Source organism: Manacus vitellinus, unplaced genomic scaffold, assembly GCF_001715985.3.
Source record: "Manacus vitellinus isolate BGI_N305 unplaced genomic scaffold, ASM171598v3 scaffold_4_pilon, whole genome shotgun sequence".
In the NCBI taxonomy this organism is placed as follows: Eukaryota; Metazoa; Chordata; class Aves; order Passeriformes; family Pipridae; genus Manacus; species Manacus vitellinus.
Window position 1 is genome coordinate 39,144,468 of NW_021940604.1, and position 24,694 is coordinate 39,169,161.

Consider the following 24,694-nt stretch of genomic DNA (forward strand, 5'->3'; position numbering starts at 1 on the left):
TAACTCTACGAATGCAGTATATGATGCAAAATACTGGAAATACTTTGAATTCAGCCTCTTCAAACATTTTCCAGTTTCCACTTAATAGTAATTGCTGCTATGACCATTCCCATCAGAGTATTTGCCTAATGGAATGTTTTTGAAAATAAATTCTAAAGGGGATCTAATAAAATGAAAGCATATACGTTATAAACATGAAGTATTTTCTAAAAATATTTGGCATTTGCCTATTTATTGCTCTATACCATACTCTTAAGAATTAGCATGTAAAAGTATATGCGGCTTTAAAATATATAAATGAGTAAAAATTCATAAACAACAATGAAATAGATGTTATTTAATTGAATAATAACAGTTAATCTTATTGAAAATTCAGAATTGAGAGCTACTTATAGCAATACATGACTATCTCAGCAGTTTTAAAGAACTAAAAAACATCCTGTGCATTTCATTCTCAGTCTAGGTCTTTACTCAGGTTCAGATAGGAATGTAGCTGCTGTAGAAATGAAGTACTTGTACCTCATCACCCTTCTCTCCTGCAAGCCCAGGAAATCCACGTTCACCTTTGCTTCCCTATAAAAACATAACATTCAAACAAATATTTTCGTTAGAGAACAATGAATTTCATGTTCTGTAGGGCATTTTATGACCCACATTTAATATATATTACTATGAAGCCCTAACAGCCATAGAGCCTAGAGCAGAAAAAAAAAAGGTTCAAAACAACCTAAAAGCTTTAAAATATCACTCCAATTGAGGTGAAAGGAAATGAGTGGTTTGTACCTAGCAGGCAAACTAGACAAAAGGCCTGATGGAGACATTAACACCAATGAGCTCAAAACGCTTGCTGAAATGGAGAAAGTTCACTTTTCATGGAATTAGACTCAATGATAGAAGATATCTATATGCCAAAGCATGTGGCATTTGATCTGATTACAGTGAAGCAGGATTTTGATGGATGCCAGTGAAACTTCAAGTCCCAGTGAAATAGCTGTGTTATTCCCATGGAAACAGAATGCAAAGGCACAGGGTGGTCCAGCTGTTGCATGCTTCAGGGAGACATGGGAAGTTTCCTTCACCACAGGATTCTTGCGTGACCGACTCACCTAAAAGAAGTCTATAGGTAACAATGCACTACTTGACAGTCAAATCTGAGCTAGCTTTAAAGGTGGCAAGACACAGAAGAGCTATCCCGGTGTGGGATTCAAATTAGGCTAATTTGCTCTCTTAGAGAGAAGGCAAACTGACTCATGATGAGGGCTGAACCAGAAAAATCATTTGAACTTTTAGGCTGCTCAGATGTCACATGGATAGGGATCAGACAAGAAAGTCAAGACTGGAAGAGATAAGAATCTGGCCTTTTACTTCTAACAGGAGCCAAAGCAATGAAAAGTACTCTCTTCAAAACTTACCTTTGGCCCTTCTCTACCAGGGATGCCTGGAGGTCCTCTTGTGCCAGGATCACCCTGCGGAACAGACGGAAAACCAAGTGACAAATAACCATTTTTGTTACATAGATCTGATCCATACAGACCAATTTATAGAGACTGCTTCCTTCCTGCCTTTCTGGCCATCCCTTCATTTTACCCCAAAGCCTTCTCTTCAGTCCTTGCTCTCTTCTAAGCAATATACTTGTTCAGAGAGTCTTCCTTGTTTCTCCCCCATCTCTCAAACCCTGTTGACACATTTTTTACTTCATTTTAGATAGTCCCAGGCACACCTGTGTTTAAGTTTGAGTGCTCCAAATTTCATTACTTTTCAAAATAATATCTTAGAAATTCTAGACTATTTTCCCTATTTGGTATATTACTGAAATTAATGCTAAAAAGCAAAAGTAGAGAACGAGGCATATTTGTTGCAATTCATTCTGTGTATTGGATGTGTTGGACAGGCACTTGCTGGCTACTACCTCACACGCTATTTGGCAAAATTCCTATAGAATACAAACCTCGCTTATTTTTAGAAAACAAATCAAAAATCTACAAAAATCACAAAATTATTTTAGGCTAGCCCTGTGGGTCAGAATTGAACCTACAGAAACTTTTAAATGCATATTTTGGTTTAAAAAGTACGTTTATAACAAAGAACTATATCTAACCTCTAAAAATATTTACCTTCAGTATGGCACCCATGTCTCCCACAAGTGGCAGTGCAATCTGACATTAAAAAAGGAGATGCAGTTAGTATTTTACACAACATTACTAATTATGATGTGTTCTCATTATTTCTAAAGTTTATATTGTTACAAAGAGAGCTGACTATATATATATATATATTGGTTGAAGCTATCTTTTAAATGAAAACTCAAAATTAAAACAAGGGTTTCAAATATAGTTAAATATCGCTGCCTATCCAACCTCACAATTATAATTTTTTGTTATATTTTAAAGAACTTTCTTAAAGCATGACAACAGCACAACTCCAGAACATACTAATATTGTTAGTTTTGTTGCATATCAGCAACTACTTAACGCAACTGAAACGTGTCACAGACTATTCTCACTTGATTATCTTCAATTGTTTTCCTTCCCCTTTCTCCTAGGCTTTGACTCTACCATCAGCTGCAGCACAAATTCTGGAGATGCCAAAGATAACTTCCATAAATTAGTTCAGAAACCGAAAATAATCCAGCTACAGCAACAAGAGCATTTTTCCTGTCTTTAAACATTAAGAATTAGTGCGTAACTTTGTGGTGCCAGCGCTAAATTGGCTACTAAAGCTAACCCATTTAAAGATCAATCAATAAGACTACACTTACTGCAGCATGTCTCAGATTTTCAAGACCTGCCATTAAACTCATATTTAAAGATTCCCTGAAAAAACTCATTGCCCTTGTTATCATCAGCTTCACTCACAAACAGAGTCTCCAATTACCAATGCTCATTTCTTCTGGCAATTGCAAAATAAAAAATTGCCCTGGACATACTATAAAATTAGGCATGTTCAAAATATGTTAACTGGTTTTGTTCAGTCTGTTTCAATAATTTCCATCTTGAAAAACAAAACGTAAGCACTTTTGTAGCATATTAGAAAAACTGCCAGTTAATAGTAATGGGTTTAAAACATCAACTCAGGAGACACACTGCTGAACATACTTAACCATAAACATAGTTAAGAGTACACCACTAAGAGGGTAGCACCCCAAACTTTGAAAGCAGGCTGATGAGTTTTCTAGGGTGAGACATCGCCACCTAACACAACCTAAGGACATAACTAGGTAAGGTGTGAAGTTCATCCTCTGCACAGAGGTAAACTGCATATAGACAGTATCACCTGCTCTTAAAAACCTGTAACAAGACTTTAAAACAACTACCACATGCTTTTCTTCCTTCCCCTTATGATGAAATTTTACAGCTAGTCGGGCTATTACAATGTTACTTGGTCTCCCTGCTGGACTAGAGAATTGTAATTTCCTCAGGCTCTCCTCTTTTCTAGCATTCTTATTTTAGCTGTTATATCATTTTATGGTACAGAACCCCAAAGCCTTAGTGTGGAAGGTGCCAATATCCAGCTGCAAGAGCACATGAGGTACAAGAGTAAGCCTACCATGTTTGTGCCATACAGCTCCTCTGCTCTCTATGTATGGCAAGTCCAGTCCAACTGCACACACACTTAAGAGTCATAACTCTGTGTGTCAAACTCTAAGTGCATGATATACAGCAGGATTTTGAAAATGTTAAAATGGCCTTAATTCTCCAGAATCACTCTTGCTTGCTACATCTTCCTTTAAAAAATGTTCCTTCCAAAGAGAAGAGTATTTCAAGACAGCAAAAGGCAATAATGCTCCTGTTAGTAAGTTTTATAATTTAGACCTGTCTATTTAATAGCAGTATCAAATATTTTAATTACATTTAGTTTACAAGGCACTGTACCTCTAGATGTATTCTACTTATGGATTTTGTTTTTCCTTATTAAGCACTTCATACTCATCTGTGTCAAGTTAAATCTTGTTGACTTCAGATGGCCTTTGAATTTTGATTATATCTTCAAAAAGTAAGCAATCTTTCCCAGTCCAATTTCAGAGTTTTTATCTACTTACCCTAATAAAATTAAATCACTGACAAGAACTGAGCATGGGAAAGACCTCTCTTTCCAAGTTTGACAGTTCTGCTGATAGATATTCTGACCCATAATTTTTGATAAGCATCAACTACATGGCAAGTAATTCTAAGCATTTTTTGCTTGCTTACAAAAACATCATGAAGACAGTCTCAAAGTTTTATTGAGGCAAAGGTATGTAACATGACTGTTTTCCTGTCTTTCCCAAGAAAGTATTTCCACTTTGTCATTCATATCACCAGTTCTTCTAGACTTATTATGGTATTCACCTTCTTTAAATTTAAAATACTTGCACCAAAACAAATGCACAAACTTTCTCTCTATACATACAGGATCACCTGGAGGGCCTGGTAGTCCTGGCTTTCCATCTCTTCCTGGAGTGCCCTAGAAGCAAATGTAAAAATTGATGGCCTTTAATCATTGATGAGGCACACATTACTTTTTGTTGCATATATAGAAAACTGTCACTTACATTAATACCAGGAGTACCTGGAGTTCCTGGTAACCCTGGCGGTCCCCTAGGGCCCTAAGAGCAGGAAAGGTAATTTAGGGTATAAAAATACTTTTCCTGTAAAATTCTTAAATTAAATTAATGTTTTTTATATTAAAGACAAAACTTATACCCTACCTGCACACCTGCTGATCCAGTTGGACCTATAGGACCCTGCAAGAAAACTCCAAATAATCAGTAGTTACACTTTCTAGGATAAGGGAGATGAACTTCATTAAAAAATATTGAATGTGGGATATAGCTGCAGTTTTCATTGTGAGAAAGACTCGCTCTAAGGTTTGGCTTTAAATCCAAATGTAATTTTGTCAAAATTACAGAATTCAAGACTTTGCTAAGGCCCATTTTTAAGGGCAAGCAACTCAAAAAATTAATGATTTGTGGTGAAACTTGTTATTTAGCCAGGAGATTCCTAAGAAAAGCTAATGAGCAGTTGAATAAAACCAAATTAGATTATTTAGATATAAATGGATAATTTTTAAAATTCAGATTTGAAAATATTTTAACTGAAAAGATATTTTTAAGGATTATTTTAGATGAAGAACTCACTGTGAATCTCTATTTATCTTTCACAAACATTTTCTCTCTGTCCATAAACTGGAATGTATCAGCTGATACAGTTCTTCAGTCTGGACTGAAGAGAGATTGTCTTATTCACTGGAGTAGAACTCATGTACCACCCAACATCTACACCATCAGTATCAGTAAATTTTTTTACTGAAGACACTGCAGAGGGCTTTATTTAAAGGCAATAGAAAGAAAGAAACTTGGGAAACAAGCTGAATAACTGAAACAATTATTGCTCTACAAGTTATTTAGTATGAATGCTTTAGATAGGCTGTATTAACTTGCTTCATGCTTGAACTTAAACCACACAGCAACATGTGAAACAAGCTGGGAGTTGGGAGTCAAGTCAGAAGGGAGTTCACAGCATGGCTGTTTACTACACTTAGTTTGCTTACTGCAGTTTCACAGAGATGCACAGCGAGAAGCCCAAAGTCTGGGCATTGGTATACTTACTGGTGATCCCTGAATGCCTATTCCAGGGGGCCCCATCTCCCCAGGTGCTCCCTGTACACCAGGTAGTCCTCTTTCTCCCTGTGAAAGGTATAAGGCTTTCCATTACAATAGGTCTGAAAATGTAAACTACCATTTTAAATTTTTTTTTTTATTTTTTACTTTTTTGAAACAGAAATAATCTATTTTGTATACCTTTGGTCCCCGTGGACCTGGGTTTCCAGGAACACCAGTGGGACCCTAAAAAGACCAAAACAAAACAGAAAACAGGAAAAAAAACAAATTATGTTTTAAAATCCAAGAGACTAGATGAATTTTATTGCCAAAATTAGTTATCCTTCAGAAATAAAGTGTGAAAAATTTCCATGTCTTCCTTGTTAATACCACTGTCATTAGGAGTATGTGTGAGTCTTGTGCTATTTTCAGACTATATTTTAGTGCACTTATAATATGTATGCACTGTAATATATATTTCCATTTTGAAATTACATTAAAAAAACACTTGCTTTGTGGCTTTAAACTGAGAGTAGATGAGATATTAGAAAGAAATTCTTTACTATGAGGATGATGAGGCACTGGAACAGGTTGCCCACAGAAGCTGTGGTTACCCCATTCCTGGAAGTGTTCAAGCCCAGGTTGGATGGGACTTTGAGAAATCTGGTCTAGAGGAAGGTGTCCCTACTGATGATAGTGGGTTGGGACCAGATGATCTTTAAGGTCCCTTCCAACCCAAACCATTCTATGATTCTATGGTTTCTTTCATCACACAGTGACAATTCTTTAACAGTTGCCCCCAAGAAATAAAGTCGGAAAAGCTTTTTCAGATTATGAGCTTACTGGTGTTCCAGGCAGACTTGGTCCAGGAGGCCCCATATCACCTTTTGGACCTGGATGTCCAGGTGGTCCCATAATCCCACCAGGGTCACCCTACAAAATAAATTTGAATTGCTAATTGAAATGTGAGAATTTCTCCTATAAAAAAACTGTAAATATTATCAAGTTTATTATTGAATGTATCAGTATTTGAGAATAAATAGAGAAGAAAAAAAAGCACTGATATTTTCCTTCAAGAAGTTACAGAAGAAGAGGAGGCATGGACTACACAACCATCAATTGTAACTAGCATTGTCTTGATTTTCCATGCTTACAATGCAACTGATCTACATTTTGTGGTCCCCAGGCCCCTCATACACAGGTTTTCATTAAACCCTGACAATTAATTCACAGCAACAGGTTTCCACCTATTTCCACCAACTGCAATCTCTCCCCAGCTATCTACCACTAGTGCTAAACCCAGGGTCCTCACTGTACTCCTGTTTACACTTCTACTTCTTACATCAGTGCATGCAGTGCCTCTTGTTCCACACCTCTAACTCCTGCTGCTTACTCGGGCTTTATATTATGCTGTCCTTTTGTCTTTTGCATGCTCTTGCAACATTTCTGTGATTTTTTCTGAATCCACTACTTCTCATTTTATGAGGTGAGTAGATTTTTGTTCCAGTTATTTTCTTCTGTCTGTCTTCTAGCTCAATTTTTCAAACTATTAATGGATTTTATTAGTTTCTCTTGTACTCCACAATGTATAAATACCATAACACATCACATAGCTCAGAGCACACCTGTGTATCCTCTTTTCTCCCCTTCTCTACATTCAATACATACACACATACAATTTTTAGCTATTGCTGATGTATCTGAATTCTGACTAAGGGATTTGTACACAGTAAAATACAATGTCATAAAGAGACACAGCCTTGGTTTACATCTGAGACAGTGTAGTTGCCCCAGTGCTCTGCCAAGATGAATATGTCTGACTGTGAAGTGGGATTTTACACATTAGTCCAGGTAGGGCACTACATTGAAATGGGTTTCTGTAGTCAGGACCTGCACTGACATTTCTGCACTGCACAGATTCAATGTAAGGGTGCAGTGCAACCTTCTTGAAATATTACTTAAATTATAAATCTGAAGAGAAACTGGGTTGCCAAACTGGCCTGCAGCATCTTCAAGAAGCAGGCAGGAGGTTGCTGCTGGTACATTTCAAAATCAATTCATACAGCAGCCACACAGATGCACCACAAAAGGATGGAAGGTTACTTCTGAGGTTTTAATTTAATATGCTCTAACATATCAAGTTTAATTAAAAACACTTAAAAAAATACCTTGTCTCCTTTAACTCCTGGGTTTCCTGGTACCCCATGCTCTCCTGGTAAGCCCTGGAATTAATAAAAACATAACTGTACATTTTTATAGCTATTCCCTTAAAGGTTATTTAAAATTACAGACAAAAACTAGTTTACGCTAGTTATGCATTAGTATTGACACCAAATGTTAAAGAGTATAAGTTAATGAATGCTTTTTTAATTAAATATATGAATAATTTTTCTTTTAATTGAAATGTAATAATCAAGATTATTTTCTGGACCCTCTCAGGGCAGAGTGGCAGAGACTGAAAGGTTTATTTCTTCTATTTCAAAAGTCTTGAAAAATCAATAATTTTTTCAAAGAGGGCAGTAGCACATAAAACTTGAGTTTTAGATAAGTGTCTCATCTTTTCTCCCCATAAAGGTCTGCATGATTCCCTACACCAGTTAATTATTCAAATTGGTATCTTAAAAACTTCAATGAATTCCCACCCCTGCACATTATTTAATCCAAAAAATTCCTTTAAAATGCTTTAGATATTTAATGGACAGTCAAAAATTTTCAGCAAATAAAATATGTTCCACCCTTTCTTTTTCCTAAGTATTTTCATCTTTTACATTTTGATTTTAACTTCAGTATTTTTCCTTTTCTTTTTCATTGAGAATTTTTATAAATGCAGAGAAATAAAAAAGATTAAAACCTAAATAGAAACTATTCAAATAATAAGGAAGGCTTAATTGGGTTCTCTTATTATGCTGTAACAAATACAGAAAACTTTTTCCATGACCCTTCAATGTTATTCAATCGTTTAGTCAAGTGTTTTATTAATACCAGTAATTTTCACAGTAAGAGATAAAATTGCCCAATCTGAAAAGTAAAATCCAAGTCTGAAACTTAAGCTGGACTAGAAAATGAACTTTCTAAGAAAAAGACAAAGAAACTCATATTGTTTTAATTTTTCTTCAGAGTGTAAAACACAGCTTTTTGAACACTGACATATGAAGGATGACAACATTTTCATGCCAGTAGTGAAGGTGCAAGAGCTGTGTGTTTCCTTTCTCTGCTTAATACAGACAGCTACTTGTTTCACCCAACCATCCAAATTAAAAGCATAAGAAAGAAAAAAAGGTAACCTTATGAAGGACATTCTGCTTATACCAAGACCAAATCAGTATAAAAATATATGGAATTTTAAATTTACTGATTATGGATTAGACACCATGGCCTACTCTATCCCCAACTCTTCTACAATTCTTTTTTTTCTTTTTTTGTTGGACAAAGCTTGAGAGATTTCTTAGGAAAAGACGTAAGTCTTACATGCTGGATGACTCATTGATGATGTAAGTGAAAGTAAAACAATTTTCAACCTTTCACAATTTTCATTATACCACATAAAATTGTTGCATATATTTGTTAATCCATAATGTTTAATCTTTAGAAGACAAAACAAAACAACAAGACTAGAGATAAACACGTCTCTATAATATATTTAAATATGTTTTCACATATTAGAATTGTATGTACAAATATGAATCTTCAAGATCATCTGTATCTATGATCTACATACATTATATCCAGTATTTATCTGTTCAAAATGCCACTTGATCAAAGATCTATCAGAACAGCAGTTTCAAAAGCAGCAATTATGAACTCAAGTGGGATGGTGGTAACACAAGCAAGAGAGAAATGCAGTATGTAGTTATTTTTCCCAGTAGGATTGGAGATCTATACATAAATAGAAGCACACCAGATGAGGCTTACAAACTACTGTATAGATGATACGTACATTAGACACAATTAAAAAAATGTGTGCCTAAACTGAGTAGGAAAATCAGGTATAAAGAAATGGTCAGTAAGTAAGCCAGTAAAAAATAACTAACTGAAGATTTGAATACTAGTATTTCAATCCTCTGCCACGAGCTGAAGATGTTGTACTCCAGTTGTCACTTTGCTTACATACCTTAGACTTTTTACAGGTCAAAAATAAAAAAGTCTGCCAGCTGTGTATCACTTAGAATGGTATTCTAATATTAAAAAAGCATATGACATAAAAGTCTGTTCAAAACAAGAGTTCTCTTCAACAAAGTAGTCTCAAAGCATGCTTGGAAAGGCCAAAGACAAAATGCAACACCAGCACCTAGGTGCTTCTGTTGGTAGCTTCTGTTCTGCTACGCTAAACTTAAGCTCTCCATTGCCTGCTTTTTTTGATCCAGTTCTTGGATATAACCACTCAAATCTCCAAAATGCTACTTAAAAGCCATTTTATGGTTTATGGAGGAAGGCAGGTGCAAGAACCAAGAAGACGGGGTAGGTGCCACTTGTTAGGTTATGTGACACCACAGGTGTTGTGGACTGAAACCTAATTTCAGTTTATATGGGGGATTAGGCAGAACATAGGTGCCTGCACACCTAAAGAGGGATTGTGCTATAATTTGGAAGTGAGACAGGCAGCCACCTCCCCAGAAGAGGCTTCTGCTATATTACAGTGTTCAGTCAAATGCCCAGGGAACTTTCAAGTCTTGTGTAATGGTGCTTAATAGTTCAAGACATTTCCTAGAGACTCCAGACTGGATTAACATTTCACCCATGCTCTTCCTGCCCAGAGGCACAAGTGTTACAGGTGTTCTGGATCTTCAGGGAGGTGCCTACCAGTTTAAGAAATCTCAACCAGCCAGCAGACCCACCAGCCTGTTGCCCAGTGGCATAATGGTTATAGTTACACTAAAATGCCCATGAAGGATACCCTTATCACCTTGACAAACCCCAATCCATTGGCAGACCTGAATGTGGGACACTCAAAAGCATAATAACTACAGGAACATTGAGATTCTGCTGAGCCATATCACTGTTTGACATTCCCAACCCACCAGTTTTGCACTCAGACATAAAGGTTAAGGGCACACTGAATCTCTGGTGAGCCTTAGCCAGTTGTACCTGTGGCTGGTAACTGTGAGAAGCTGCACAACACAAACCAAGACAACTTGCTGCCCAACTGTCCTGGCCAAGCAACAATCTCCCTGCTGAAAATGGAGGTCAGGATATAATGCTAACATGGGAATGAGCAAGAGATAATCAGGAAGGGTAAAAGACCTCAATTCAGTGGTTCTTAAATAAACCCCAATATCCAGATCCACTTCAGGCTGTCAAATGGTGTCAGAAGCAGGATATAGATGGTTTATTGAAACTCGAGATTAAAGGCCTGTTGAGGGAGGCATTCCATCTGATTGTGCTTCAACCCATCATTGCTATAGTACCACCCACGAAAGGAGCACCTATTATAACTTCTGTGGTACTGTTCCACTGGCTAACTGTTCACACACCACACTGCTACAGCTTGGTGAAACTGCACAATACATACAACTTCTCCTGGCAGTCCCCTGGGTCCGACAGGTCCTGGAGGGCCTTGCAGTCCCTGTGAAATGATATAATACAGGGAAAAGTCAATACACTACTGTAATTTGGTGTAAAGCATACTTATATATAAATAGATTAAAACATCTGGCATTAAGAATTATCTTCCACATGAAGTAAGAAGTAGAGTTTGCTCGTTCTCCCTTACTCTAATGTTCAATAAATCTTGGGGACTGATATGTACAAAACCCAAAGTATTTATACAAAGCAAATGCAAATCAATACCAAGGCAATACCTAAAGGGTCAGACAGAATAAAAGAATAAATCAAGATTTCAAGAATCATTTTTAAGACAACAGCTTTGTGGATTCTATAACTACATCCATTATCATTGGGCTTTCTTTTGATGTTCTAAAATTTGAGTATTATCATATATAACATGAATAGTGTTAGGTGGAGGTTACATTTTAACAGTTTCCAATTCTACCTTTCTTTGATACAAGGCATCATGAGAGACTCTCAAGAACATTTGTGCTTCAGCTACTTTCCTCACAGAATCACACAATCACAGAATGAGTAAGATTGGAAGGCATCACAGTGGGTCATCTGGTCCAACCTCCCTGCTCAAGCAGGGTCATCCTAGAGCACATGGCACACTTTCTTGAGTATCTCCAGAGAGGGACACCCCACAACCTCTCTGGCAATCTTGTTCCAGTCCTTGGTCACCCACATAGTAAAGAAATTCTTTCTCATACTCAGGTGGAGCTTCCTGTGCATCAGTTCCTGCCCATTGCCTCTTGTCCTGTTGGTTGGCACCACCAAGAAGAGCCTGGATATATCCTTTTGACACCCTCCCTTCAGATACTTATACAAATTGATGAAGTCCCCTCTCAGTCATCTCTTCTCGAGGCCAAACAGGCCCAGCTCCCTTAGCCTTTCCTTGTAAGAAAGATGCTCCAGTCTCTTATTCATCTTTGTTGCCCTCCACTGGACGCATTCCAGGAGCTCCATGTCTCTCTTGTAGAGAGACTGACTAGCCCAGAACTGGGCACAGCACTCCAGATTTGCCTCACTGTGGCTGAGTAGAGGGGCAGGATTACCTCCCTTGACCTGTTGACAAGGCTGTTCCTAATGCACCCCAGGATACCATTGTCCTTCTTGGCCACAAGGGCACACTGCTGGATCATGGACAGCTTGTTGTCTGCCAGGAGGACCCCCAGGTCCTTCTCTGCAGAGCTGCTTTCCTGCAGGTCAGCCTCCAGCCTGTATCTGTACATGGGGTTCTTCCTTCCCTAGGTGCAGGACCCTGACTTCGCCTTTGTTGAGTATCAGACAGTTCTTCTCTACCCACCTCTCCAACCTTTTGAGATCCTTGTGAAGAGCTGCACAGCACCTTGGGGCATCAACTGCTCCTCCCAGCTTCGTGTCATCAGCAAACTTGCTGAGGAGGCAGCTACCCCTTCATCAAAGTCATTGATGAATAAGTTAAACAATACTGGGCCCAGTATTGAACCTTGGGAGACACCACTAGTGAGAGGCCTCCAACTACACCCTGTGCTACTGATCATGACCTTCTGGGATCTGCTGTTCAGCCAGCTCTCAATCCACCTCACTGTCCAGCACACAGTTCTGGAGTTTGCCTATGAGGATAGACTCAAAGCAAGGCAATGACTGGTTTGACATCACCTACAGTCTCATAAGATTAAACAGAGGAACAGTAGTAGTGGCAGTGGTTACTCCTTGCCTCACTGATGGATAAAGAGAATACACCCAGCTACCAGTGGATTTGTAATTGCAAAATGGGTGCTCATAATCTCGAGTGACCAAATAACATTTGAGCTTTGCTTAAATATTCCTGAATGATGCTGAGATCAACATAACTTTATGTAAAATGCAAATCTTATGTAAAATAGCCATAATCCAAGCACAAACTTTTGACATAAACTATTTGCATTCTCTGTCCTTTAATACTAGCTAAGGAGTTGATAGCATTCAGTCCTCTTATAAAACAGCATAGAACGCACTTGCTGTTAATAACACAAAAATACCTCTCACCTACCTTTGATCCTGGATTTCCGATAAGACCAGGTGGTCCAGGGTCTCCCACTTCACCCTAATGACATTGTTTGAGAAAACAAAAAAATCCAAGGTTACTGTTATATCTTCCAGTATCAGCTATGTGTATCAGCAATGTATGTAGTGTGCACAAGTCAGAAAATACCTTATTTCCTTTCGATCCCTGCATTCCAGTCTCTCCCTGAAAACATTAGATAAAACCATAAGAAGTTAAAACTTAAACTAAGATCAGCTAAGAGTTTAATATGCTACTTAAAATATTGTAACACAGTTTGCAAACTTAAATATTGAGAAAGCATTAAAGAATTTCTGATTTTTTTTCTGCAAACTCTGAAAGGCATTCCTCTTTCAAACTAATTTTTTTTTCAGGTTTTCCTAATGTTTTAAAGAAAAACATGTTTGAAAATACTACATTTGCATAAGAGCTTTTCCAGACAAAAGCCTATTCTTCACAATAAAATTTCTTCTGGTACACAATATTCATCTCCAAACCCACACATTATTGCAGTAAGGCTTATTTTGGTTATTATAACATGTAAATCACAAAAATCTAAGCAACCTTGAGTTGTGTACTAAAAAACATAACTAGCTTTTGTCAAATGTCATAAGAGGGGACAATAATTACTTAAAAATAAGTAACATAGGTAAACAGAATGAGGGTTCTAAAAATACGCCCCAAAATAACAAAGAAGTTATGCACACATAAAATGACTATATCAAATCTGCCTGATGTTAAATGCCACACTAAGGGCATAAAAATAATACAGTTCAGGCCACAAAAAAATTTGTGAAATAACTGAAAGAAAGAACCTCTGCATACAATAAAAAAAGGTGTGTGCTTTAAACTCAGTTCATGGACTGTACCAACAACAGAAATGGTGAAGAACTGGGCATCTCTGGTTTTTATTTATAACCTGTGTAAGACAGGAGACAAAATATATGCTATCCCACATAATCCCTGAATCTAATGAACATGTACAAAGACGAGGAATTACAGCATGAATATAGTATGGAAATAATCTTGAATGTAAATTATTCACATCAGTTCAAAACATGCTATACTTACTGGATCTCCCTTGTCCCCTTTTTCAGAAGGCTCTCCCTAAGGAAACACAGGGAAGAGGTTAACACAGTTTTTTTTTTAAATAGTAAATAGTTCATATGCCTGGTTTTGTTGAAGAGTCCTTGAAAAATGTTGCATTTTTTTAAACTTATATACAGTACAAATATATGGACTACAAAAGTTTACTTGAAGGATGATGTTGATTTAATGCCAAGACCATGGCAGGTGTTGTCCTTTCAAGCAGGAGTACAAGGGAGGGTCAGGAACGTGAACTAAAGACAGTGATAATGCATCCAAAACTGAAAAATTCCCAAACACAAGTGCTCTATAGCACACAAAATCATAAATCTGTGATATCAACAGAGTAAAAAAATGTTTCTGTTTGTATGAAAACTATTTGTATAGAAAGATATGACCAAAGAAACCAACTGGAAGCCTAACAGCTGAATAGCAAAATGCCTAATAATCAGTAGATGAAGAACTGGGTATACAGATGAAGAACACATTCCTAGAAAAGCAAAATATACACCTGTTCCCCAGTAATGCTCCACTTTCCCCCCCAGTCATTCTGGAAAATTTATTCTCAAACTAAAAGACACTAAATTAGAAGGTTTATTTCTAAATTTTAATAATTTAAAGACTTCTGTTTTCTCATAAAGATATTGAAGATCACATTCATAACCTGAAAAAATGTGAATGGTGCCTAATTCATGAGTCAGTCTCTGGTCATAAACTTATATAAACAATTTTAAACTAGTATTCAGTGAAAGTCTGAATGTGTTTAAAACTAAGGACTTTGTGAACTGCTAGAACAGGGAAATTTACTTGCATATATAAATACCCACACAAGAAGGTGCTTGAATAATGACAACTTTTCCTATGCCCAAATACATTTTCTTGATCTCTTGTATATTTTCCAAGATTTCACTAATAATCAGTATATTTAGTTAACTTCTAGCATAACACACGAGCACAGAAGTAAGGAATTAACTTACCTTTTCTCCTTTCGCGCCTGTCATTCCCAATTCTCCTTTCTGACCCTTTTAACAAAATTAATTAATTTTAAAATCTTTTATATTCTGACAAATGCAGATAAACCTCTCCCCTTCTTTACCTGTACTTTGTTCTATGTAAGCCACATCTTAACCATTATTGCAATGGAAATCAAGCTTTAAACATGTGCAAATGAATTTAAATGACTGTATTCTATAGCAGATCTGCAGGCTTCTCCCTAAAAAATGTTGTTAATTCTGTGACATATCCAGAGCACTTGTCCCTTCTCTTACAAGTTTGGAACACACGCAATTGTTAAAAATCATTCCACTGTTTACACAGGACAGATGACTATAAACAACATACTGTCATATGGTGTGGATTCAGAATTTGACTTCCATGCAATATTTAGAGACTGTCTGTAAGTATTCTTGGTATAGAAAGTCCTATTGTTACAGAGAAACTGTTTTAAATATTTGTGATTTACTATTCAAAATATTTTTCAAATTTCAACTTTTTCAGAGTCTTTTCCACATAGCAGGCAGGTCAGCTCATTTGACTTCTCAGACAGCATTATGGAAACCACACACAGTCCTTTCAGCATTTTTCCTTTCTGTTTATACTAGAGGACAAAGGATCACGTGCTGCTCCTGCAGGATAGCACGATGAGCTGGATATTGGACTACACAGTTCAAAGTGCCAATCATCTCTAAAATCTATTCCTTCAAAGCCTGTTGTGATAAATCAAATAAAAGATACTATGTTAAGTGTGGTAGAGACAGGTTAGACAGGCACTGTGAAATTTCTCCAAGTTCATGCCAAATGCTTACAACATCTCCCTTCTGGCCTTTAAGTCCAGGGGTCCCAAGTACTTCTAGTAGTCTTGTATCACTCTGGAAAGAAATATTATTACAAAGATCAAAAACCAGAAAATGTCACCATTCACTTACAGTAACAATTTATTTACCATAACAATTTCTTGTAATTTACCAGTATGTAAATTCAGAAGTCCTAATGTATTACTAGAAAGGGATAACAAATGCCTATGCAGTACAGCTAGGTAATGTATTTGAGCAACCAGCCAGACTAGCAGAACAGGAACAAAAGCATAAAAGGGAAATGTCTTTGTAGAACATTGCTGCGCAAATATGTGACTTTTTTAAAAAAACTCAATGCAAAGTGCATATTTTTATGCTCATTGTTACGGTACATTCCTCAAGTATGTTAAAAAAGAATAAAACCCACTTCTCTCCTATGAAAAAACCACAAGCTTTTTACTTTTGAGCAGCATGAAATGCAAAAGAATGTAGAACTAATTTAAGTCTACTACAGTAGTGAGCCAGAAGGAGTGGGAATAAACATGGTCAACAGGCTCCTCACATTGCTCCTCAAAGAAAATAGACAGATTTAAGGACCAGAGGTTCAGGTTGTATATGTGCTCAGGTGTTTACTGCACTGCATTTATTTACTCTTCTCTACAAGGTAAAGACATAATAAAATACAAAGCAAATTATTTCCTTTTCACAAAGCCAGACTCAGACTACCTATGGGGAATGTGTTTTCTTTTAATGACAGTGGGAAAAGAAACAACAACAACAACAACAAAAAAGACCCTGAAAAATGAGCACCCATCTAGACCCAAGGAATCTAAGCCCTAGAACATGTATCACCCTTAGCAGGCCATATTCCAGTTTCCATACTGCTAAAATAGAGAAACATTATGATGAATAAAAGTGCCATTTGCACTCTGCTAATATTTTCAGAAGTAGGTAACTGAATATAAACTGAATAAAATCAGTTTAATAAAATCATTATTATTTTAGAAATGCTAGTGTTATGGTGGATTTTCTTAGGTATTTAGGGTTTGTAAACACTGTTGGTACACTAATTATCAAAATCAGCTTCAGAGCCAGAGGCAGATACCCAGATAAAGGAACCTGAGTATTGCTGATAAGTAGTTGACTACCATTGGACTGAGCACAATCAGGTGCCTGTTATAATGAGTACACTATAAATTATGATTTATACTTAGTTGTGCATTTCTTATGCATACATGGAGGAAAAAAAAAAGAGGCTATTAGACTAAATAACTGCTTCTATGGTCTTTGCATGTTTATAGGTAATTTGCTCCTTACAACAAAATTTAAGTAAAATACAATAAAGCAAAAAAAATTTTAGAAAATTAATAATTAATTATTCCAGAATAATCTAAAATTACTGTGAACTATAATTATTCTAAAACATTTATTGGAAAGACTGTGATACAGTTTCAATTCCTTTGTGTTTTGGTTTCATTTTTATGTGTTGTAGAACATTTTAGATTCAACTGATGTTTAGAAGCAAGTTTGACTAAAGTGACCTTCTATTTATGTGTGGGAAACTGGTAAGTAAAAAAGATGACAGAGGCCCTGAAACCCAGGCAAAGGATGATAACAGAGGCCTGAGAGTAAACAAACTCAAATCATGAGGCATTGTTTACCAATCGCTGAAGGAATGTAACCTGCAGTACAGGATAGAACTAGTTTCTTGGCAAAAAGAAGAGAAAACAAATGCATGTATTGAATACATGCAAAGCACCTTGTTTACACTGAAAGCACAAAAGACATACCAAGAAGGAACATAAAAATAGTCACATGCCTTGCAAGAACAGGCACAAAGGAGGAATGAGGGAAGAAAGGCTCCGGCACTGTCTCCCAACCCATTAAGGATCAATGCTACTACTTATCCTCAGCAGGTTCCCCTCACCTTCATTAAAGAAAGATTGCTGATCTTGGTTTGCTGTTCATCACAATTTGCTGCTGCGATCAGCAATTGTATTTATAGTGCTCTCTTTCACTGTATACATGGATCAAGTATATTATGCTTTTAAAGACTTGCACTCCAGCCTCCTAGCACAATAAAGTGATTGATACTGAGCTAGAAGAACCTTGGTTGCAACAGATTATTTAATTACATTATGCAAAACCAACTACTTCTTGATATCATACAGAACTCAGAAGAACAGCAAATAATCTGCTAAGAAACAGAGAAATTAGAGAAAAAAAAAGAGACATTATTAAATATGATGGGTCTTAAGAGTCACCACATTTCTTGGTAGAAGTTTCTCATGCTTCCTGAAAATATCAACACAAAGAAGCCAAATAACATCCTGAGAGGGAAAAAAAAGGTATTAAGATATCTATAGCAACCAAAATGTGGTCACAATATGAACACTTTTAAATACCAAACTGAAAGAAGACCTTATGAGATCCTTAAGAACATTCATAAAGTGATGGAAAATGACAAGATCATTTCCTGTGCTGTGAGGAATCTCAAAAATCTCAGGGTATCACTCAAATATCATTTTACCAATGCAAATTACTGAGGTAATTATATACTGGAATTATATACTGGAAATGCAAAAAATTGTTTGGTGCCTCCAAGGTGCAGTGGACAAAATCAGCTCTTGACATACTATATAATAGTGTGGGGGGAGAAAGGGAAGTTACTGGTGCATACATCTGCTTGAATCAATGGCAAAGCAGAGAAGCTGTCCTTGTCTTTGATGACTTTTTGTCTTGTCCTTGATGGAAACATCCTACTCCCATCATAAAATGTATAGGAACTAATATGTTTGCTGAAGCAGTTAGAGACTTATTTTGACTCTAGGAGGTTCTGAACACATAGTTACAGAAATGTTGCCTATTTAGAACCTGTTGCTTGAATCAGAAAGCCATCTCCTCTTTCACCAGGAATCAAACAGCATTTCCTTGTTGAACAGTTAATTGCTTGTGATAGAGTCATTAAAGTCTTCAAACTAGACAGCTGAAGGAAGAAAAGTTGTTAAGGTGTACAGGATTTAAAAGACAATTAACTTATAGACACCTAGCAGCTGGTCTAGCTTTTTTTCCAGAATATTGTTAATTAGGAAATATAAGCCACCTTACAAACACTTAGAGCCTTACAGTGATAAGAAAAAAAATTATTTTTTTTTTGAGACATCTGCTTATCAGTTCCAGAAGGTCGCCACTGCTTGTATTTCCTCTTGCAAAATTACCTTAAAGGTACTATCAGGATAAAACAAATTCATAGTGCAGAGGTCGGGAATGAGTTACAATAAATATGGTACTGATAGAGGAAACAGGGCTGGTATCAGCAAAAGCTCTTTGGTGGAAAAAATTAACTGGTAAGAAAACCAAAGGTGTAAAATGAAAATATAGAAAACTTCAACACATACATTTGAAATGGCAAACCAAAACCAGAAACTAAGTCTCCAGGCATGAAAATGCCCCATGTTTAATTCCTAATGCATGTTTCTAAGGTGATAACTGATTTGAAATGAATTAAATATCAGAAATAACAGAGAAATCACTTCAGCGATAAAAACAACTGAAAAGATATATTTGACATGAACTTAGCTCCAAAATATCTATTCAAGAAAAGATTTCAGTACTTGTCTAGAAATGTTGTATAGGAGAATATCCTGAATTCACCTGCTCTTCATAGTTATACATTCTAATATTTAAAGAAATATTAGATGGATGTCTTCCAGGCTTGACCTTCATGACTTAAGGTGTGATACACACATTAGCCTTTATATTGAACAAATATTGCTGTAGTAGTGTTTCATAAGTCTTTGAATTAAATAGAATTTTCTGATCAGATAAGTTAACTACTCTAGCATCAATTAAGCAAACTTCTGTGATCTCTCAATGATGGTTTCTTACAACGGCAGACACTACAACTTTGAAATTTCTGTAGTATGTATTTCAAAGCTCTGTCATGTGGAACACCATCCTATCCAATTTTAACTTTTTTTTTCTATTAAGTGGTTTTAGCTGCAGGTGGTTTTGTAATTAAGACTATTTTTATGAGTCTATAATACAAACATAAGGACAGTTCTCATGGATTGCTAGCAGATCTTTTAAAAATTATGCCTTGTCTTTCTGTTTTACTTTTAGAATCATGACAGAGCAGGTCAAGAAAGTAATGTCAAGTACAACTTAGAGCAATTAGTTTTAGAAGTGGGGAGCTGGTGCTTCCCGCTAACAGTTCCACGGTCCACCCACCTGCTTTTTGAGTTACACCAGTCAAAAAATCAGTGAGTAGAAGATGGATGGGAGGCAAGACAGTAAGACAGATGACACAGTAGGTATGCGACTGGAGTGTGGCCTGAGCTTGTAAAGGGATGCAGAGAGAAGACAGAAGGAACTACCTTTTGGATTAATTTGGAATGTGGTTTGCAGGGATCAAAACTATAGTCATTTCTACCTTAGATACTTCTTAGTCATAAACCCACACAGATACTATATCAAATCTCCATACCTCATTATAATGTTTGTTCAATGAATCCAGAATTCCTTCTAGTCCAGAAGGACCCTATATGGAAAAATATGTATCAAAAGGTCATTTTAATTGAACTAAGTTTATGTTTGCATATCTTTATTCTAAGAGCAGTGAGGACGTAAAAGAGTTTATACTTTTGTTTGGTCATATAGTAAATTATTTTCTGTAACTTCATTATATCTTTTTATCAGGCATAGGGGAGAAGGAAAGTCAGTTTCTAAATCTCTGAAATTTGGAAACTAGCAACTTATTTTGAAGTGAATTGGTCTGTCAGAGAAGGCAGTAGTGACATTCATATTGATTTTAATACAAATCCCTTCTGGTATGAGCAACATCTTTGTTCTGCAGCATTTTAAAACTCTTTCCGTTAAGTCAAAGAATAGGGTCTGATGTAGAAGCAGCTCCTAGTGCTTCTGCCACACAATCCAGGAAGAATTTTAAATCTGTACCTGCCACCAACCTCAACATGTTAGATATTATTTGTACCTAAAATAATTCTTGACGAAATGAAAAGCCATTGTACGTCACAGTTTTGAAAACCAGACATAACCTCGAACATCCCCATCCCCGAACTGCCTCATGACTAAGACAGTCAAGGAGAACTTCAGGCATTTGAATTGTATTCCTGACTATGCCACAGCTTTTGTGTTACCAGAGATAAACAACCTCTGGTTTTAGTATTTATGTTTTCAAAAATTGACATATATTTAATAATTTTATCTTTCCATCATTCTTTCTATAATAAAACTATAACACCATATTTAAACAAGTGTACAACAGAAAATATTTTTATTCTAGACTTTTTTCCTAAACTGTAGTCTCTTTCATTCCTTCCGCACTGTTCCACTCCTTTAATATAGTTGCACAATCCACTCTGAAGTCTCTACAGACAAAAAACCCCAAAACAGTAGCATTGGTTTGCAAGTGAAGAAGCAATCAAATTAACAGCAATTGAAAAATTATTGTACAAGCAGTTTCTAGCTTTCGCTTGAGAATTTTGCACATCTGCCACTTTGAAGCTCACTTGAGCAGGATTTCCTTTCTCTTTTTTAATATCAAGTCGTGTAATTGAGAGAAGTGAAGCTCACAGAGAGCACAGTTGTATGAATAAGAAAAGAACTGAAAAAGTGTCCTGATTGTTTTCTGAAATTACGAACAGGTTTCAGATGTTATTTCTATAGACAAGGCAGGAATAGAAACACTGGTGCTTACAGGGAAATAGCTCCAAACTGTGAAATTACAGGGGTTTACAATATATTTCCCTCCCTTTACTTTTATAGTTCATCTGCATTTCTCTATAGATGAGACTGCCGAAAAAGTCTACCCAATCTCACAGTCCATGCAGTAAAATGTGTAACAAGTAAATTGCATCAGTTGCATTTCAAAAATAGGCCATTTTGGAGAACACAGCCTGCAAGTGACTCAGTGTAATCACTTTGTCCTTTTATTTCACATTGGTGCCTGACCCTTAAAATAAGATACTGTTTTTCTGATTATTACAATGCAAAACATTGTGAAACTCATCAGTGCAGATGTGCAGTATTGTATAACTTTTCCAAGTTATTTCCAAGAGCAAATGGAAAGAATGATGAAGGCATGATGTCTGCCACAATAGCATAGATGAAATAAATTATATTTTGATATGGATGTAAAAACTTAATGCACAGAAACAAGTAATATGACCAATCCTTGCCAGCCATTCCCATCCTACCATGTAAGCATTTCCAATACTCTTCTAAAAAGAAGCTGAAAGTCCAGGAAAACCAGAAATGCTACTGACAATTTTCACTTACCATTGTTTTGATTTTCTGCTTATTGTAATTAAATGATAACATTCACTCCCTTTCAAAACATTGGTAGAGGAATGACAGTATTTCCTGAGGCAGAGGAAATGAAATTTCCAAGGCGAACTGCTGGCTAGTTAAGATAACTAATTTTGTGGCAATGACATACGTATTGAATCATGAGACCAAAAGCATATGTAATTAAATGAAGAAATTCAAGTGAAATTTTCTACCGAATCACGCAAATAAAATTTTAATTTAAGACTTTAACACAAAGCTAATCTTCCAAGGAAAAATACTTGAGAAGACAAAAGTTATGAAATTCAGCCCCTTGAAAAAGTATGATGAACTGAATGATGAGCTTCAAGGGCTAATGGCAATCATGAAATAAATCTATTAAATCTATTGATTGGAAACAATAGCTCTGGACGTGTTGGTTTAAGAGAATGAATAAATGTGATTATAGTTTACTAGCCTGTGATTCTTTTCCACCTCTGCAACAGATAGCTTTGACAAGATGGCACCTAGCCAAAACAGGTAGTCCTCATGTTTCCTACCTTTAAAAACTAGTGCTGATAACACTTCACTTCTGCCAAACAACAACACTGGGCAGAAATCATACTCAGACTCACCTCAAAGAATGGTGTTATACTGGTGGAAGTCTGTAGCACAACTCTAGCTTAGCACTCTTTTTATTTTAAAAACAAGCTGATGTCCCACTAAAATGGGAGCTCTTGAGAAATGGAATTCCTCCAGTCATAACAGTTCCAGTAGAGACAGAGAAAATTAGGGCAGAGAAGATAAAGTTAGCCCTTTATGGGAAAACAAGTAAAACTCCTTTTTCTGTCCTCTCTCCCATCTATGTAAATAGAAATACCTGCTGATTCACTGAAAAGTAAAAATAAATAAATAAAATCCCAACCTCCAAAAAAAATCCAACTTCAAAACCTCCCACAACTGACCATAATATGTAAAACAGTGCCTAACATCAGGCAGCTATCTTCTACGTAGAACAGAAAAATAAATTATCTCCTCTTAATAAAACTCTACACAAAATGAGGCAGATAGTAATTCTACAACCCAAGACCAGAAAAGCACTTTGCCTAAATGAAGACTGCAAAATTTGGCCTTTCCACCCTGAGGCTGAGAATGCATAAATACTAAGTTCAAATACATTCCACACGTTACTGTGCAGGTGACTGAGCACTGGAACAGATTGCTAAGAGATGTTGTGGAGTTTCCCTCACTGGAGACATGCAAGAACCATCTGGACTCAATCCTGTGCAAAATGCTCTAAGAACACTCTGCTCGAGCAGGGAGGTTGTCACATAACCCACAGTGGTCCCTTCTAATCCTGCTCATTCTGTGATTCTGTCATTTGCTTTTAAGTAGTGAGAAAAAAAAGAAAAGAAGTGTGGTAACTAGAGAACCATTATACATAATTCAAAACAAGCTACAGTCTGTTGGGAACCCTTTCTGTGTTTATAAGTCCTGTAGTCTTTTTATTAGCAGCTATGGCAGAAGAGAGCAATCAGTGCAGTTCTGCAATCTGATCAAAATGCTGTACTTAAAACCTCACAGCATCCTATTATTATTTCTTTTTGTTTCGTAAAATCAGCATTTCAGTTTCAGTGAAGAGCCATGTTGAGCAGGATAACAGCACGTGAAAGACTCTTTTTCAGAAGACTCTAGAAGAAAATGGAAGCAAGCAAATATATAAAATACATTTGAAGGGTACAGAGGTTTTGATTTCACAATCACAATTTTCACAATGTTTCCGAGACTGAAGCAAACAGTGTATTAGACAGAAGGTTTAAACTGCTATCCAGGCTCTTTCAAAGTGGAGAAAGGGCCAAAAAGCACTAGAGGGAGCTGCTGCTTAACTTAAACCGTCTGGATTTCTGACTTCAGCACAAATTGCTACCTGCTGGAGTGAGAGTTATGTGAGCACACATCTCAGCTCTCCTGTACCGAAATAACAGAACAGTACATCAGACAGCAAGGATGCATACCAGGAATTCTGAAAAGGAAGGGGAATAAAAGAACACTTTAAAAGTCTATAATATTTAATAGACTTTAAACAAATACTCAAAAGGGGAACAGACCTGGGTAGGTTTACAAAAATATTTTTATAACTGATCAATAAAACTCCTCATTGACTCCTTGGCTTTTGTGAGCACAGGATTTGCTCCAAAGGGGAAAAAAATACATAAAAGAGAGGATAAGGGGAAAACGACACAAAAGAAAGGATACCTGGAAGAAATTGCATAGGAAGTCCCATTTTAACTGAGTAGTTTAATTACCAGTTGCCAATCAATCTACGTTTCTGACACCAACACAGGTTTTTAACCAAAGATGTGCAGATGATGTTAA

At 36.4% G+C, this 24,694-nt stretch overlaps 1 protein-coding gene across 1 annotated transcript in view; it reads right to left on the reverse strand.

The window, feature by feature from the left end:
* Positions 1–24,694, reverse strand: part of COL19A1 (collagen type XIX alpha 1 chain) — a 184,923-nt gene that overhangs the window by 32,794 nt on the left and 127,435 nt on the right. Inside the window, exons 17-33 of the mRNA XM_018078330.3 lie at positions 20,517–20,570; positions 16,043–16,105; positions 15,215–15,259; positions 14,223–14,258; positions 13,302–13,337; positions 13,140–13,193; positions 11,088–11,141; positions 7,747–7,800; positions 6,422–6,511; positions 5,780–5,824; positions 5,588–5,665; positions 4,688–4,723; positions 4,532–4,585; positions 4,390–4,443; positions 2,115–2,156; positions 1,413–1,466; positions 520–573 (exon numbers count right to left, since the gene is read on the reverse strand). Coding sequence (XP_017933819.1) covers positions 520–573; positions 1,413–1,466; positions 2,115–2,156; positions 4,390–4,443; positions 4,532–4,585; positions 4,688–4,723; positions 5,588–5,665; positions 5,780–5,824; positions 6,422–6,511; positions 7,747–7,800; positions 11,088–11,141; positions 13,140–13,193; positions 13,302–13,337; positions 14,223–14,258; positions 15,215–15,259; positions 16,043–16,105; positions 20,517–20,570 — 903 coding nt within the window. The remainder of the gene's footprint in view (positions 1–519; positions 574–1,412; positions 1,467–2,114; positions 2,157–4,389; positions 4,444–4,531; positions 4,586–4,687; positions 4,724–5,587; positions 5,666–5,779; positions 5,825–6,421; positions 6,512–7,746; positions 7,801–11,087; positions 11,142–13,139; positions 13,194–13,301; positions 13,338–14,222; positions 14,259–15,214; positions 15,260–16,042; positions 16,106–20,516; positions 20,571–24,694) is intronic.